This window comes from Pelobates fuscus, chromosome 6 (genome assembly GCF_036172605.1).
Source record: "Pelobates fuscus isolate aPelFus1 chromosome 6, aPelFus1.pri, whole genome shotgun sequence".
NCBI classification, from domain to species: Eukaryota; Metazoa; Chordata; class Amphibia; order Anura; family Pelobatidae; genus Pelobates; species Pelobates fuscus.
In genome coordinates, this window is record NC_086322.1 from 65,587,078 (window position 1) to 65,604,898 (window position 17,821).

General features: G+C 41.4%; 1 protein-coding gene across 1 annotated transcript in view; it reads left to right on the plus strand.

Moving 5' to 3' along the window:
- The window catches only part of LOC134615375 (ADP-ribosyl cyclase/cyclic ADP-ribose hydrolase 1-like), a 53,164-nt gene that overhangs the window by 6,369 nt on the left and 28,974 nt on the right, over positions 1-17,821 (plus strand). The window contains exons 2-3 of the mRNA XM_063459883.1: positions 141-270; positions 15,103-15,238. Of these exons, the coding sequence (XP_063315953.1) occupies positions 141-270; positions 15,103-15,238 (266 nt within the window). The remainder of the gene's footprint in view (positions 1-140; positions 271-15,102; positions 15,239-17,821) is intronic.

Consider the following 17,821-nt stretch of genomic DNA (forward strand, 5'->3'; position numbering starts at 1 on the left):
GTTAGTCTAAAGATTGCTGGCTTGTTTCACAAATAAACTAGTATATAGCTAACTAGCATGTTTGTATTGAATACTTTTATGTAAAAAAAAAAAATTCTTGTTAATTCACGTTTATCTTCATTTTGTTTTTTAATCTTTAGCGAAAGGGATTGTAATAAAATCTGGCAAGAGCTGACGAATGCAGTGTACAAGAAAGACCCGTGCTCAATTACAGAAGACAGCTACAACAACTTAATAAAACTCACACAAGAAGCAATACCGTGTAACAAGGTAAGAAATATTTCTTAAACTTCAGCTAAGCCAAACCAGCGATCAATCATCTATTTAAAGAAAAATTGACCCATTTATCTTGAATAAATTGGCTATAAACATTGTTGAACACAAATTCACATGCTATTTTTTCACATTTGGGGGACAATATATTTCACTCTTTATATGACTATGCAATTAAGAATGAAAGCTTTCCAAGCAGTGACGTAGCAGCAAGGAGCAGTCTATCAAGTGTGGTGGAGAATTTCATATTCATTATCATCTGCCTGGTCTGACAGAGACTTGGTGGGGTCAGGGGTATGATGCCCAGTCAATGCATGCTGCAGTATCACTGCTTAATTCTCTGCCATTTAGGAGTTAACCCCCGAAGGGCAGGCTATTTCAGCTGCTGCCCGTTCTCAGTATACTCTTGCGACCCATTGTTTTGCTCTCCACAAGTTTAAAGGGATAATCCAGACGTGGACCCCTTGCTCACGGTGCCTAGGGAGATATCAGCTATGCCTCACTGATGATGCCTAACAAGGCTGAAACGATCGTCTGTGGTTGCTGTATCTCTCGTGCAGAGGGAACTTTCTGGCATTTCTGTTCTGGACTGCCCGTATGGGTGGGACCAGTCTGATATGTTTCAGAGATGTTCTCTCTGTAATGGCACAAGATGAGCAAAAACCAGCTTGAGAACTGAGCGGGGACCCACCGAAGGGCAGGCTATTTCAGCTGCTGCCCGTTCTCAGTATACTCTTGCGACCCATTTTTTTGCTCTCCACATTTAGGAGTTAAATCACTTTATTTATGCATCACTAGTCACACCTCCCTGCATGTGACTTACACAGCCTTCCAACACTTCATTCAAAGAGTCATCTAATGTTTACTGTATTGCAAATTCCATTTAATTTAGAAATTCTTACATCCTGCTGTATTAATAGCTTGCCAGACCCTGCAGGAGCCTCTTCTATGTAATAGTTACATAGTTACATAGCTGAAAAGAGACTTGTGTCCATCAAGTTCAGCCTTCCTCACATTTGTTTTTTGCTGTTGATCCAAAAGAAGACAAAAAACCCAGTCTGAAGCACATGCAAGTTCAACTTACAGAGCAGGAGATTTAAACTTTTAAAGTAAGTTACATTTAAATGAAAGTAAAGCCATTTTTCTCATGCAGGCTGTGTCAGTCACAGCCAGGGACAGTGTGGCTACGCTGAAGGCCTGAAACCCGCTTTAAGGACACTGACTGCTATTAGCTTACAGTGAAAAACTTTTTTCTTTTTAAAGGCACGCTATAGTGATACCAGATATGAGTGGCAAAGTGCACTTGCAGAGGTTGGCAAAGCACACGCTGAAGGCCTGACACCCGCTTTGAGGACACTGACTGCTATTAGCTTACAGTGAAAAACTTTTTTTCTTTTTAAAGGCACGCTATAGTGACACCAGATATGAGTGGCAAAGTGCACTTGCAGAGGTTGGCAAAGCACACGCTGAAGGCCTGACACCCGCTTTAAGGACACTGACTGCTATTAGCTTACAGTAAAAAACTTTTTTTCTTTTTAAAGGCACGCTATAGTGACACCAGATATGAGTGGGAAAGTGCACTTGCAGAGGTTGGCAGAGCACACGCTGAAGGCCTGACACCCGCTTTGAGGACACTGACTGCTATTAGCTTACAGTGAAAAACTTTTTTTCTTTTTAAAGGCACGCTATAGTGACACCAGATATGAGTGGCAAAGTGCACTTGCAGAGGTTGGCAAAGCACACGCTGAAGGCCTGACACCCGCTTTAAGGACACTGACTGCTATTAGCTTACAGTAAAAAACTTTTTTTCTTTTTAAAGGCACGCTATAGTGACACCAGATATGAGTGGGAAAGTGCACTTGCAGAGGTTGGCAGAGCACACGCTGAAGGCCTGACACCCGCTTTAAGGACACTGACTGCTATTAGCTTACCCTGAAAAACTTTTTTATTTTTAAAGGCACGCTATAGTGACACCAGATATGAGTGGCAAAGTGCACTTGCAGAGGTTGGCAGAGCACACGCTGAAGGCCTGACACCCGCTTTAAGGACACTGACTGCTATTAGCTTACAGTGAAAAACTTTTTTTCTTTTTAAAGGCACGCTATAGTGACACCAGATATGAGTGGCAAAGTGCACTTGCAGAGGTTGGCAGAGCACACGCTGAAGGCCTGACACCCGCTTTAAGGACACTAACTGCTATTAGCTTACAGTGAAAAACTTTTTTTCTTTTTAAAGGCACGCTATAGTGACACCAGATATGAGTGGCAAAGTGCACTTGCAGAGGTTGGCAAAGCACACGCTGAAGGCCTGACACCCGCTTTAAGGACACTGACTGCTATTAGCTTACAGTAAAAAACTTTTTTTCTTTTTAAAGGCACGCTATAGTGACACCAGATATGAGTGGCAAAGTGCACTTGCAGAGGTTGGCAGAGCACACGCTGAAGGCCTGACACCCGCTTTAAGGACATTGACTGCTATTAGCTTACTGTGAAAAACTTTTTTCTTTTTAAAGGCACGCTATAGTGACACCAGATATGAGTGGCAAAGTGCACTTGCAGAGGTTGGCAAAGCACACGCTGAAGGCCTGACACCCGCTTTAAGGACACTGACTGCTATTAGCTTACAGTGAAAAACTTTTTTTCTTTTTAAAGGCACGCTATAGTGACACCAGATATGAGTGGGAAAGTGCACTTGCAGAGGTTGGCAGAGCACACGCTGAAGGCCTGACACCCGCTTTGAGGACACTGACTGCTATTAGCTTACAGTGAAAAACTTTTTTTCTTTTTAAAGGCACGCTATAGTGACACCAGATATGAGTGGCAAAGTGCACTTGCAGAGGTTGGCAAAGCACACGCTGAAGGCCTGACACCCGCTTTAAGGACACTGACTGCTATTAGCTTACAGTAAAAAACTTTTTTTCTTTTTAAAGGCACGCTATAGTGACACCAGATATGAGTGGGAAAGTGCACTTGCAGAGGTTGGCAGAGCACACGCTGAAGGCCTGACACCCGCTTTAAGGACACTGACTGCTATTAGCTTACCCTGAAAAACTTTTTTATTTTTAAAGGCACGCTATAGTGACACCAGATATGAGTGGCAAAGTGCACTTGCAGAGGTTGGCAGAGCACACGCTGAAGGCCTGACACCCGCTTTAAGGACACTGACTGCTATTAGCTTACAGTGAAAAACTTTTTTTCTTTTTAAAGGCACGCTATAGTGACACCAGATATGAGTGGCAAAGTGCACTTGCAGAGGTTGGCAGAGCACACGCTGAAGGCCTGACACCCGCTTTAAGGACACTAACTGCTATTAGCTTACAGTGAAAAACTTTTTTTCTTTTTAAAGGCACGCTATAGTGACACCAGATATGAGTGGCAAAGTGCACTTGCAGAGGTTGGCAAAGCACACGCTGAAGGCCTGACACCCGCTTTAAGGACACTGACTGCTATTAGCTTACAGTAAAAAACTTTTTTTCTTTTTAAAGGCACGCTATAGTGACACCAGATATGAGTGGCAAAGTGCACTTGCAGAGGTTGGCAGAGCACACGCTGAAGGCCTGACACCCGCTTTAAGGACATTGACTGCTATTAGCTTACTGTGAAAAACTTTTTTCTTTTTAAAGGCACGCTATAGTGACACCAGATATGAGTGGCAAAGTGCACTTGCAGAGGTTGGCAAAGCACACGCTGAAGGCCTGACACCCGCTTTAAGGACACTGACTGCTATTAGCTTACAGTGAAAAACTTTTTTTCTTTTTAAAGTCACGCTATAGTGACACCAGATATGAGTGGCAAAGTGCACTTGCAGAGGTTGGCAGAGCACACGCTGAAGGCCTGACACCCGCTTTAAGGACACTGACTGCTATTAGCTTACTGTGAAAAACTTTTTTTCTTTTTAAAGGCACGCTATAGTGACACCAGATATGAGTGGCAAAGTGCACTTGCAGAGGTTGGCAGAGCACACGCTGAAGGCCTGACACCCGCTTTAAGGACACTGACTGCTATTAGCTTACACTGAAAAACGTTTTTATTATTAAAGGCACGCTATAGTGACACCAGATATGAGTGGCAAAGTGCACTTGCAGAGGTTGGCAGAGCACACGCTGAAGGCCTGACACCCGCTTTAAGGACACTGACTGCTATTAGCTTACAGTGAAAAACTTTTTTTCTTTTTAAAGGCACGCTATAGTGACACCAGATATGAGTGGCAAAGTGCACTTGCAGAGGTTGGCAGAGCACACGCTGAAGGCCTGACACCCGCTTTAAGGACACTAACTGCTATTAGCTTACAGTGAAAAACTTTTTTTCTTTTTAAAGGCACGCTATAGTGACACCAGATATGAGTGGCAAAGTGCACTTGCAGAGGTTGGCAGAGCACACCCTGAAGGCCTGACACCCACTTTAAGGACACTGACTGCTATAAGCTTACAGTGAAAAAACGTTTTTCTTTTTAAAGGCACGCTATAGTGACACCAGATATGAGTGGGAAAGTGCACTTGCAGAGGTTGGCAGAGCACACGCTGAAGGCCTGACACCCGCTTTAAGGACACTGACTGCTATTAGCTTACACTGAAAAACTTTTTTATTATTAAAGGCACGCTATAGTGACACCAGATATGAGTGGCAAAGTGCACTTGCAGAGGTTGGCAGAGCACACGCTGAAGGCCTGACACCCGCTTTAAGGACACTGACTGCTATTAGCTTACAGTGAAAAACTTTTTTGCTTTTTAAAGGCACGCTATAGTGACACCAGATATGAGTGGCAAAGTGCACTTGCAGAGGTTGGCAGAGCACACGCTGAAGGCCTGACACCCGCTTTAAGGACACTAACTGCTATTAGCTTACAGTGAAAAACTTTTTTCTTTTTAAAGGCACGCTATAGTGACACCAGATATGAGTGGCAAAGTGCACTTGCAGAGGTTGGCAGAGCACACCCTGAAGGCCTGACACCCACTTTAAGGACACTGACTGCTATAAGCTTACAGTGAAAAAACGTTTTTCTTTTTAAAGGCACGCTATAGTGACACCAGATATGAGTGGGAAAGTGCACTTGCAGAGGTTGGCAGAGCACACGCTGAAGGCCTGACACCCGCTTTAAGGACACTGACTGCTATTAGCTTACAGTGAAAAACTTTTTTTCTTTTTAAAGGCACGCTATAGTGATACCAGATATGAGTGGCAAAGTGCACTTGCAGAGGTTGGCAAAGCACACGCTGAAGGCCTGACACCCGCTTTAAGGACACTGACTGCTATTAGCTTACAGTGAAAAACTTTTTTCTTTTTAAAGGCACGCTATAGTGACACCAGATATGAGTGGCAAAGTGCACTTGCAGAGGTTGGCAGAGCACACGCTGAAGGCCTGACACCCGCTTTAAGGACACTGACTGCTATTAGCTTACAGTGAAAAACTTTTTTTAATTTTAAAGGCACGCTATAGTGACACCAGATATGAGTGGCAAAGTGCACTTGCAGAGGTTGGCAGAGCACACGCTGAAGGCCTGACACCCGCTTTAAGGACACTGACTGCTATTAGCTTACAGTGAAAAACTTTTTTTCTTTTTAAAGGCACGCTATAGTGACACCAGATATGAGTGGCAAAGTGCACTTGCAGAGGTTTGCAGAGCACACGCTGAAGGCCTGACACCCGCTTTAAGGACACTGACTGCTATTAGCTTACAGTGAAAAACTTTTTTCTTTTTAAAGGCACGCTATAGTGACACCAGATATGAGTGGCAAAGTGCACTTGCAGAGGTTGGCAGAGCACACGCTGAAGGCCTGACACCCGCTTTAAGGACACTGACTGCTATTAGCTTACAGTGAAAAACTTTTTTTAATTTTAAAGGCACGCTATAGTGACACCAGATATGAGTGGCAAAGTGCACTTGCAGAGGTTGGCAAAGCACACGCTGAAGGCCTGACACCCGCTTTAAGGACACTGACTGCTATTAGCTTACAGTAAAAAACTTTTTTTCTTTTTAAAGGCACGCTATAGTGACACCAGATATGAGTGGCAAAGTGCACTTGCAGAGGTTGGCAGAGCACACGCTGAAGGCCTGACACCCGCTTTAAGGACATTGACTGCTATTAGCTTACTGTGAAAAACTTTTTTCTTTTTAAAGGCACGCTATAGTGACACCAGATATGAGTGGCAAAGTGCACTTGCAGAGGTTGGCAAAGCACACGCTGAAGGCCTGACACCCGCTTTAAGGACACTGACTGCTATTAGCTTACAGTGAAAAACTTTTTTTCTTTTTAAAGTCACGCTATAGTGACACCAGATATGAGTGGCAAAGTGCACTTGCAGAGGTTGGCAGAGCACACGCTGAAGGCCTGACACCCGCTTTAAGGACACTGACTGCTATTAGCTTACTGTGAAAAACTTTTTTTCTTTTTAAAGGCACGCTATAGTGACACCAGATATGAGTGGCAAAGTGCACTTGCAGAGGTTGGCAGAGCACACGCTGAAGGCCTGACACCCGCTTTAAGGACACTGACTGCTATTAGCTTACACTGAAAAACGTTTTTATTATTAAAGGCACGCTATAGTGACACCAGATATGAGTGGCAAAGTGCACTTGCAGAGGTTGGCAGAGCACACGCTGAAGGCCTGACACCCGCTTTAAGGACACTGACTGCTATTAGCTTACAGTGAAAAACTTTTTTTCTTTTTAAAGGCACGCTATAGTGACACCAGATATGAGTGGCAAAGTGCACTTGCAGAGGTTGGCAGAGCACACGCTGAAGGCCTGACACCCGCTTTAAGGACACTAACTGCTATTAGCTTACAGTGAAAAACTTTTTTTCTTTTTAAAGGCACGCTATAGTGACACCAGATATGAGTGGCAAAGTGCACTTGCAGAGGTTGGCAGAGCACACCCTGAAGGCCTGACACCCACTTTAAGGACACTGACTGCTATAAGCTTACAGTGAAAAAACGTTTTTCTTTTTAAAGGCACGCTATAGTGACACCAGATATGAGTGGGAAAGTGCACTTGCAGAGGTTGGCAGAGCACACGCTGAAGGCCTGACACCCGCTTTAAGGACACTGACTGCTATTAGCTTACACTGAAAAACTTTTTTATTATTAAAGGCACGCTATAGTGACACCAGATATGAGTGGCAAAGTGCACTTGCAGAGGTTGGCAGAGCACACGCTGAAGGCCTGACACCCGCTTTAAGGACACTGACTGCTATTAGCTTACAGTGAAAAACTTTTTTGCTTTTTAAAGGCACGCTATAGTGACACCAGATATGAGTGGCAAAGTGCACTTGCAGAGGTTGGCAGAGCACACGCTGAAGGCCTGACACCCGCTTTAAGGACACTAACTGCTATTAGCTTACAGTGAAAAACTTTTTTCTTTTTAAAGGCACGCTATAGTGACACCAGATATGAGTGGCAAAGTGCACTTGCAGAGGTTGGCAGAGCACACCCTGAAGGCCTGACACCCACTTTAAGGACACTGACTGCTATAAGCTTACAGTGAAAAAACGTTTTTCTTTTTAAAGGCACGCTATAGTGACACCAGATATGAGTGGGAAAGTGCACTTGCAGAGGTTGGCAGAGCACACGCTGAAGGCCTGACACCCGCTTTAAGGACACTGACTGCTATTAGCTTACAGTGAAAAACTTTTTTTCTTTTTAAAGGCACGCTATAGTGATACCAGATATGAGTGGCAAAGTGCACTTGCAGAGGTTGGCAAAGCACACGCTGAAGGCCTGACACCCGCTTTAAGGACACTGACTGCTATTAGCTTACAGTGAAAAACTTTTTTCTTTTTAAAGGCACGCTATAGTGACACCAGATATGAGTGGCAAAGTGCACTTGCAGAGGTTGGCAGAGCACACGCTGAAGGCCTGACACCCGCTTTAAGGACACTGACTGCTATTAGCTTACAGTGAAAAACTTTTTTTAATTTTAAAGGCACGCTATAGTGACACCAGATATGAGTGGCAAAGTGCACTTGCAGAGGTTGGCAGAGCACACGCTGAAGGCCTGACACCCGCTTTAAGGACACTGACTGCTATTAGCTTACAGTGAAAAACTTTTTTTCTTTTTAAAGGCACGCTATAGTGACACCAGATATGAGTGGCAAAGTGCACTTGCAGAGGTTTGCAGAGCACACGCTGAAGGCCTGACACCCGCTTTAAGGACACTGACTGCTATTAGCTTACAGTGAAAAACTTTTTTCTTTTTAAAGGCACGCTATAGTGACACCAGATATGAGTGGCAAAGTGCACTTGCAGAGGTTGGCAGAGCACACGCTGAAGGCCTGACACCCGCTTTAAGGACACTGACTGCTATTAGCTTACAGTGAAAAACTTTTTTTAATTTTAAAGGCACGCTATAGTGACACCAGATATGAGTGGCAAAGTGCACTTGCAGAGGTTGGCAGAGCACACGCTGAAGGCCTGACACCCGCTTTAAGGACACTGACTGCTATTAGCTTACAGTGAAAAACTTTTTTTCTTTTTAAAGGCATGCTATAGTGACACCAGATATGAGTGGCAAAGTGCACTTGCAGAGGTTTGCAGAGCACACGCTGAAGGCCTGACACCCGCTTTAAGGACACTGACTGCTATTAGCTTACAGTGAAAAACTTTTTTCTTTTTAAAGGCACGCTATAGTGACACCAGATATGAGTGGCAAAGTGCACTTGCAGAGGTTGGCAGAGCACACGCTGAAGGCCTGACACCCGCTTTAAGGACACTGACTGCTATTAGCTTACAGTGAAAAACTTTTTTTAATTTTAAAGGCACGCTATAGTGACACCAGATATGAGTGGCAAAGTGCACTTGCAGAGGTTGGCAGAGCACACGCTGAAGGCCTGACACCCGAATTAAGGACACTGACTGCTATTAGCTTACAGTGAAAAACTTTTTTTCTTTTTAAAGGCACGCTATAGTGACACCAGATATGAGTGGCAAAGTGCACTTGCAGGGTTGGCAGAGCACACGCTGAAGGCCTGACACCCGCTTTAAGGACACTGACTGCTATTAGCTTACAGTGAAAAAACTTTTTTCTTTTTAAAGGCACGCTATAGTGACACCAGATATGAGTGGCAAAGTGCACTTGCAGGGTTGGCAGAGTACACGCTGAAGGCCTGACACCCGCTTTAAGGACACTGACTGCTATTAGCTTTCACTGAAAAACTTTTTTTCTTTTTAAAGGCACTCTATAGTGACACCAGATATGAGTGGCAAAGTGCACTTGCAGAGGTTGGCAGAGCACACGCTGAAGGCCTGACACCCGCTTTAAGGACACTGACTGCTATTAGCTTACACTGAAAAACTTTTTTCTTTTTAAAGGCACGCTATAGTGACACCAGATATGAGTGGCAAAGTGCACTTGCAGAGGTTGGCAGAGCACACGCTGAAGGCCTGACACCCGCTTTACGGACACTGACTGCTATTAGCTTACAGTGAAAAACTTTTTTTCTTTTTAAAGGCACGCTATAGTGATACCAGATATGAGTGGCAAAGTGCACTTGCAGAGGTTGGCGGAGCACACGCTGAAGGCCTGACACCCGCTTTAAGGACACTGACTGCTATTAGCTTACAGTGAAAAACTTTTTTCTTTTTAAAGGCACGCTATAGTGACACCAGATATGAGTGGCAAAGTACACTGGCAGAGGTTGGCAGAGTACACGCTGAAGGCCTGACACCCAGACGCTTGCAGACAACTAACTGCTATTCAATCTATTACAGTGAAAAAAATTTTTTTGTTTTTAAATGCAAGCTTAAGCTATTGTGACACCAGATATGAGTGGTGGCACTGGGCAAGTGGGCACAGTATCCACTGTGAGCCTGACACAGAAGCTGGCAGGCAGGCAACTGCAATTACATTAAACAGAAAAAAAAAAGCAGACTGATGTTCTAGCCCTAAAAAGGGCTTTTTGGGGTGCTGTCCTTACTGCAGAGATCAGATGAGTCATTTAGGACTGTAGTGGACACTGAATACCCTAGCCTAGCTATCAATTTCCTATCAAATGAGCAGCAGCTACACTTTCCCTCCTCTATCTAAGAATGCAGCTTCAGAATGAATCTAAAATGGATGCTGTACAGGGGGTGGGAGGGTCTGGAAGGGAGGGTCTGCTGCTAATCTGCTGGAATGTGTCTGCTGACCGTGAGGCACAGGGTGAAAGTTTACTCAATGATGACAAATAGGGGGCGGATCGAACCGCGCATGTGTTCGCCCACCGTGGCGAACGCGAACACGCTATGTTCGCCGGGAACTATTCGCCAGCGAACAGTTCGGTACATCACTAATCCCAAGTTAGCCAATTTTAATATAGGATATCATTATATGACACCTATAAGCTTGAGCCTTGGAATCAAGATAAATTCTATCACAACCCATAGACTGAAGGGATAAACAAAAGAAGAAATGAGTGTCCTAACTAATAACATATAACTTTTAATAGTAATACTAAAATCTAGTGATAGTTTTCTTAATAGAAATAATATTCACATAAATTATAATAAACTAAAGTATATACATTCTAATATTCAGAGGTATAATGGTAAACCAATGTATATATATTCTCTAATTAGTAACTTGTCAGTCAGAGAATATGTTGGGGAACCCTATAGACTCTTTAATAAAGTATAGGGCTGAAATAGATCCTATTTTAGAGTTACAAACCCTTATCTAGTAATATCTGCCCGTCTGTAATAGACCACAATGTAACAATTCTGCAACCGCTAAAAGACAAAAATGTAAGTTCTGAAACAGCAACAGAAGTGAGCTGTCTAGTATAAATAAAAAAGAGGGCTGTTCAAAAAGGTCACAAGAACCTTTATCTGAATGGTATGTGTTCAACGATGTATTCAAAACACATAAAATATTCGTTATATGATTATCAACTATAATAAGTGCTGCTGTAGGAAACACAGAATGCAGCCTCTTTGGATAATATGAAACCGTAATTGCTGTGGGAACAAAAGGAGGGCTATCCGTTCCAAACTAGTGACTTGAATCTGACTAGAGAAAAACTAAATGTAAATATGTAGCCCAAATTACTACGAGAAGCAAAAAACGGTAAAACATACTCGGGATCCGAGACTATGTAAATCAATTCTAAAGGAAGGGTAAAGTGAACATAAGGATAAAGTCTCTGGATCGCCAAGTGCCCCTGACGCGCGAGTTTCGCCGACAACTCATCAGAGGGGAACCGATGTGCGGGAAATAACCAGAGTTATAAAGAGAGATGACAGTTCTGATATGTAAATTCAAAAATCGTCATCATTTTGTAAGCCAATTAAAGGCATGCTAGTCGATGACGTAAGAGATTGTCAAAATTAACCCTAAACATTATCTTAGAGAATGGTTTTTAACCCTTTGTGAACTAAGTAATCAAACCAAGAAATTTGAGAACTATTATACAAGATTGGGAGACATGAACCAAGTCCTAACTGAAGGGTTATAATATAGAGTTTAACCCCTTAAGGACCAAACTTCTGGAATAAAAGGGAATCATGACATGTCACACATGTCATGTGTCCTTAAGGGGTTAATCATTTATCTCTGCAGATTGTCGGCAATACAGATATTTGATGTAATATAACATGTAGCCGGCTCACATGTATCCTTACTGTGAGCGCTTAGGTTCTCCATCCAACTAATATCTCCTGTGATGGGGGGATATTAATATTACGTTAATGATGAGAGTGAAAGGCATAGACCAATAAGAAACTATACCATAGCTCATGGTACAAAATACCGAGTAAATTGCTGACTCGTGGAGAAAATCCTGAGTCCGGCAATACATATGTCATATAGCAATTAGTCCGTTACATGATTGTCATGTTCATTTGTCACAAAAAAGGTAAAGTAAAAAAATACAAAACTATCTCATAAATTAAATATAAATGCACATGTGTCTTGCAGTGGATGTAATCCTACGTAATTATCACGTTTTGTTGATTCACCAAGTGATTGTCACATAGGATAGGTTACAAGAGGAAGAAAATTCTAAATGATAACTAACTTATAGATTTAATTCTAGGTATGACAATGCATTTATCCTTAGGGTGATGTAGTTATCACATTGAATTACAGTGTAATTGCCGATAATAAATCATAAAACACTGACTAATATGTTAGATCGAGCTGCACATATATTCAGTAATAAATGTGCTACGATATAGTTACCTCGCTTCATTAATGAACCAGGAAGTTATCACAAAATTATTGGAAATATTTTGACACTCAAAATAGTTGTATTGGAAATAAAGATATATATACAAGCAGTGGATGAAACCTCTTGATATGAGATTTTATCTAAGTTCTAAAAAGTAATAATGAGTGTCTATAAAAAAATGGTTTTTTTTTGGTGCATCGGCACACTTATCCTAATGGAAGTGTGCCTGACATATTCTAGCTGATACTTTGGTTTATTATAATTTCTGGGAATATTATTTCTATTAAGAAAACTCTCACTAGATTTTAGTATAACTATTAAAAGTTATATTTTATTAGTTAGGACACTGAGGACTCAAAATTACGACTATTACGACTATTTTGAGACAGTTTGCTGACATACACCGTGCACGACGTGTTTCTTAGATCGTTAATAAATAGCGGTCATAAACCCCAGGTTATTACATTCAGAATGAAACCAAGAGGGCTGCACTCACCTGAACATGCATACTTATAAGGGTAATGCTGGGGCCAATTTATACAACAATTCATACAACATACAAGATCCAGCGAACTCACTCTTTCACTAATTCACTAGTGAATGAGTGAGTGAGCTGGATCTTGTGTATTTTATTCAGCATGTTTGTTTATACGCTTGACATGCGCACAGTCGTTATTCGACTTGTGGCATTTTTTAACCCCAACAACTCCCCAATAAACACAGACACCGAATTTCTGTTGGAAATATAAAAGTCCACAGCTTTATTTAATTTTTTACTCAACAAAAACAAGATAACAAATTGGGGTCATTGCCATATAAAATTAATTTACCCCCACCCCCTTCCGTACAGCATTAACCCAGACAATGACCCCATACCATAAACAATGTATAACAATATAAATAACACATAATATATAACACACGGCCTACCGAAGAGGCCCCATAATCATAACTTTCTTAACTGTAGGGGTGTACCGAGATACCCCTACACCACCAGGTTCGGAGCCACCGATGAGCTCGAACCAACAGACCACTTACAACTCTGGCCTAATTCAGCCTAAGCTTAGCCTAGCCACTTGCTAATCCTCTTCCATCCCAATTACCCTAGCCCTACCCCGCCGCTGTGACCAAACGGGAACTGCTACAAAACCAGGGAGGGTGGGAGGGACAATAAACAGGTAAGTGCAGATTCTGATTAAAATGGCCACTTGCTAAAATGGCCGCTTAATATACTTGCACTTTCCCCACCCCCTATTACACTCCTTAGTAGCTACCCACCCCTAAATCTTTAGCTCCACCTGCCTACTCCTTGGCTCTGTCAAGGCCCATTCCCCTGACTGCGCTGATCCATGGGCTTCAGGTGCGAGAGACTTTGGTACATGTAAGTGGACTAGTGACATGGCAGGTCTGTGCATCTGTGTAAACACACTAGTGATATAACTTTATACACGCTAGTGATATAACTGTAGACACACTAATGGTACATAACATACAATAGTAACAATAATGCATAGGAATCACACTGAATTATGGCCTTTCACAAAACTAACTCACTTTCTTCAGTCACTACCTCGTGGTTGATTTTATCCCACGCATGCTTAAACTCCTTTACTGTGTTAACCTCTACCACTTCAGCTGTAAGGCTATTGCATGCATCCACTACGCTCTCAGTAAAGTAATACTTCCTGATATTATTTTTAAACCTTTGCTTCTCTAATTTAAGACTATGTCCTCTTGTTGCGGTAGTTTTTCTTCTTTTAAATATAGTCTCCTCCTTTACTGTGTTGATTCCCTTTATGGATTTAAATGTTTCTATCATATCCCCCCTGTTTCGTCTTTCCTCCAAGCTATACATGTTAAGATCCTTTAACCTTTCCTGGTAAGTTTTATCCTGCAATCCATGAACCAGTTTAGTAGCCCTTCTCTGAACTCTCTGATACCCTTCTTGACATGAAACCTGCAAACTACCCTTCAACAACGGTGTAACATCCCCAGATAAACTTTATGCTGTGTATGGCTATCATTTGTCTGTTCCTGGCTCTGTATTATGCTGTTTAGCTCTCTGTTTCAGGGGAAATAGAAAATAAACCGTAGAGTTAGTTGCTTGTAAACCAAACATAGCATCCATAACACTCTCTGCCAGCTCATTGGAATGGATCTGATGGAGCTCTGAATGTCTCACTCCAGGTATTTTTCGGTTGATGTTTATGTAAAGCAGGGGTTCTAAAAAGATAGATCCCTAGATGTTTTAAAACTACTGCTTCCATGATGCTCTTTCATTCTACAGGCGTTCATAGCATCATGGGAATTGTAGTTCTACAATATCTGGGGATCTACCTTTTGCACACCCCTCATATAAAGAATGCCAGAGATATACTAGCCCATTCCCTTAATATGGGTTAAGAAAAAAACAAACTGGTTTTAGGTTTCTCCAAGTGCACTGGTTAAAATACCAATCTTGCATTATGCACATGCAGCCAGTGTGTACATGTACCCTGGTGTGCATTACTTGCGTCAAATGCTAGTCACATGACCATAAGGATTTATATTGCACACATTTCAGTAAAAGAAACTTGTTGTGCTTGTGTGTGAACATTTTAAAGTGTAAATTGATAGGTACATATTAGATTTCAGTAAAACTATCAATACAGTTATGTTTTTTTTGTTTGTTTGTTTTTTAACCCCTTAGTCACTTCTTTGGAGCAGAACAAATATTCTTGTTCATCAGTTCACAAAAGTAAGAGAAGATTTCACAACCTTAGAGGATACATTCCTGGGCTCTATGTTCGATGGCCTTACGTGGTGTGGGAAAACCAACAGCGCAGGTATACATTTATGGCTTTTTTCTAGTCTGTTTTAACTCATCTTATCAGTATATTTCAGATCAACCAGGTTTTATTTTGTTGTTGCTGTAAGCAAGGGGATTTATTCACTAAACAATGAACTGCATTACATTACAAATAAATAATAACAATATAACTGAGCGTGATAATCTACTAGTTGAAGAAATAGCTAAAATGACAATGAAGGGGGAAGTTATCATCATGGGTGACTTTAATCTTCCTGATGTGAATTGGAAAACAAAAATAGCTACTAGTGCCAGAAGCACACATATTCTAAACTCCCTACTGGGATTGTCTCTAAAACAAGTCGTTGAGGAGCCAACTCGTAAAGAGGCCATACTAGATTTAGTGTTAACAAATGGAGATTTGGTATCAGATATTACTGTAGGTGAAAGTTTAGGATCCAGTGATCATCAGTCAGTGTGGTTTAATATAAGAACAGTGACTGAGTCACACCACACAAAAACAAAAGTTTTAGACTTTAGAAAAACAGACTTTTCTACAATTAGAATATGTGTAAAGGAGTCATTATCAGACTGGAGCAACTTAAATGGAGTCCAAAAGAAATGGGATTATTTAAAAGCTGCACTACTGAAGGCAACAGAAAATTGCATTAGGCTTGTCAGTAAAAGCAAAAAATTCAAGAAACCACTGTGGTACTCCGCAGATGTGGCCAAAATAGTAAAAAAACAAAAAGTTAGCATTTAGTAATTATAAAAAAAACCAGAGTGAGGAAGACAGAATGACCTATAAGATTAGGCAGAAAGAGGCTAAGCAAGTTATAAGAGCTTCCAAATCACACACAGAAGAGAAAATAGCACAGTCAGTAAAAAAGGGGGACAAAACTTTTTTTAGATACATAAATGAGAAAAGAAAAGTAAAACAAGGATTAGTTAGATTAAAAACAAAAGAAGGAAGGTATGTAGATGAGGATAAAGGTCTAGCTGACTGCTTCAATGAATATTTTTGTTCGGTATTTACAGCTGAAAATGAAGGAAAGGGACCTCCGTTAAAAAAAAAGGATAAATTAGTCATTTATTACACGTGAGTTTACAGAGGAAGAGGTTCTATTTCAACTGTCAAAAGTAAAGACAAATAAGTCAATGGGACCTGATGGAATACACCCAAAGCTATTAAAAGAGCTTAGTGGTGTACTAGCAAAACCATTAACAGATTTATTTAACCAATCATTGTTAACAGGAGTAGTCCCAGAAGATTGGAAGTTAGCGAATGTTGTGCCCATTCACAAGAAAGGTAATAGGGAGGAGTCGGGCAACTATAGGCCAGTAAGCCTTACTTCAGTAGTGGGGAAAGTGATGGAAACCATGTTAAAGGATAGGATTGTTGAACATCTAAAAACACATGGATTTCAAGATCAGAGACAACATGGGTTTACTTCAGGGAGATCATGCCAAACTAATCTTATTGATTTTTTTGATTGGGTAACTAAAATTATAGATCAGGGTGGTACAGTAGACATTGCTTACCTAGATTTCAGTAAGGCGTTTGACACTGTTGCACATACAGGGAGTGCAGAAGTATTAGGCAAGTTGTATTTTTGAGGATTAATTTTATTATTGAACAACAACCATGTTCTCAATGAACCCAAAAAACTCATTAATATCAAAGCTGAATATTTTTGGAAGTAGTTTTTAGTTTGTTTTTAGTTTTAGTTATTTTAGGGGGATATCTGTGTGTGCAGGTGACTATTACTGTGCATAATTATTAGGCAACTTAACAAAAAACAAATATATACCCATTTCAATTATTTATTTTTTACCAGTGAAACCAATAAAACATCTCAACATTCACAAATATACATTTCTGACATTCAAAAACAAAACAAAAACAAATCAGTGACCAATATAGCCACCTTTCTTTGCAAGGACACTCAAAAGCCTGCCATCCATGGATTCTGTCAGTGTTTTGATCTGTTCACCATCAACATTGCGTGCAGAAGCAACCACAGCCTCCCAGACACTGTTCAGAGAGGTGTACTGTTTTCCCTCCTTGTAAATCTCACATTTGATGATGGACCACAGGTTCTCAATGGGGTTCAGATCTGTTTTAACAAGGAGGCCATGTCATTAGATTTTCTTCTTTTATACCCTTTCTTGCCAGCCACGCTGTGGAGTACTTGGACGCGTGTGATGGAGCATTGTCCTGCATGAAAATCATGTTTTTCTTGAAGGATGCAGACTTCTTCCTGTACCACTGCTTGAAGAAGGTGTCTTCCAGAAACTGGCAGTAGGACTGGGAGTTGAGCTTGACTCCATCCTCAACCCGAAAAGGTCCCACAAGCTCATCTTTGATGATACCAGCCCAAACCAGTACTCCACCTCCACCTTGCTGGCGTCTGAGTTGGACTGGAGCTCTCTGCCCTTTACCAATCCAGCCACGGGCCCATCCATCTGGCCCATCAAGACTCACTCTCATTTCATCAGTCCATAAAACCTTAGAAAAATCAGTCTTGAGATATTTCTTGGCCCAGTCTTGACGTTTCAGCTTGTGTCTTGTTCAGTGGTGGTCGTCTTTCAGCCTTTCTTACCTTGGCCATGTCTCTGA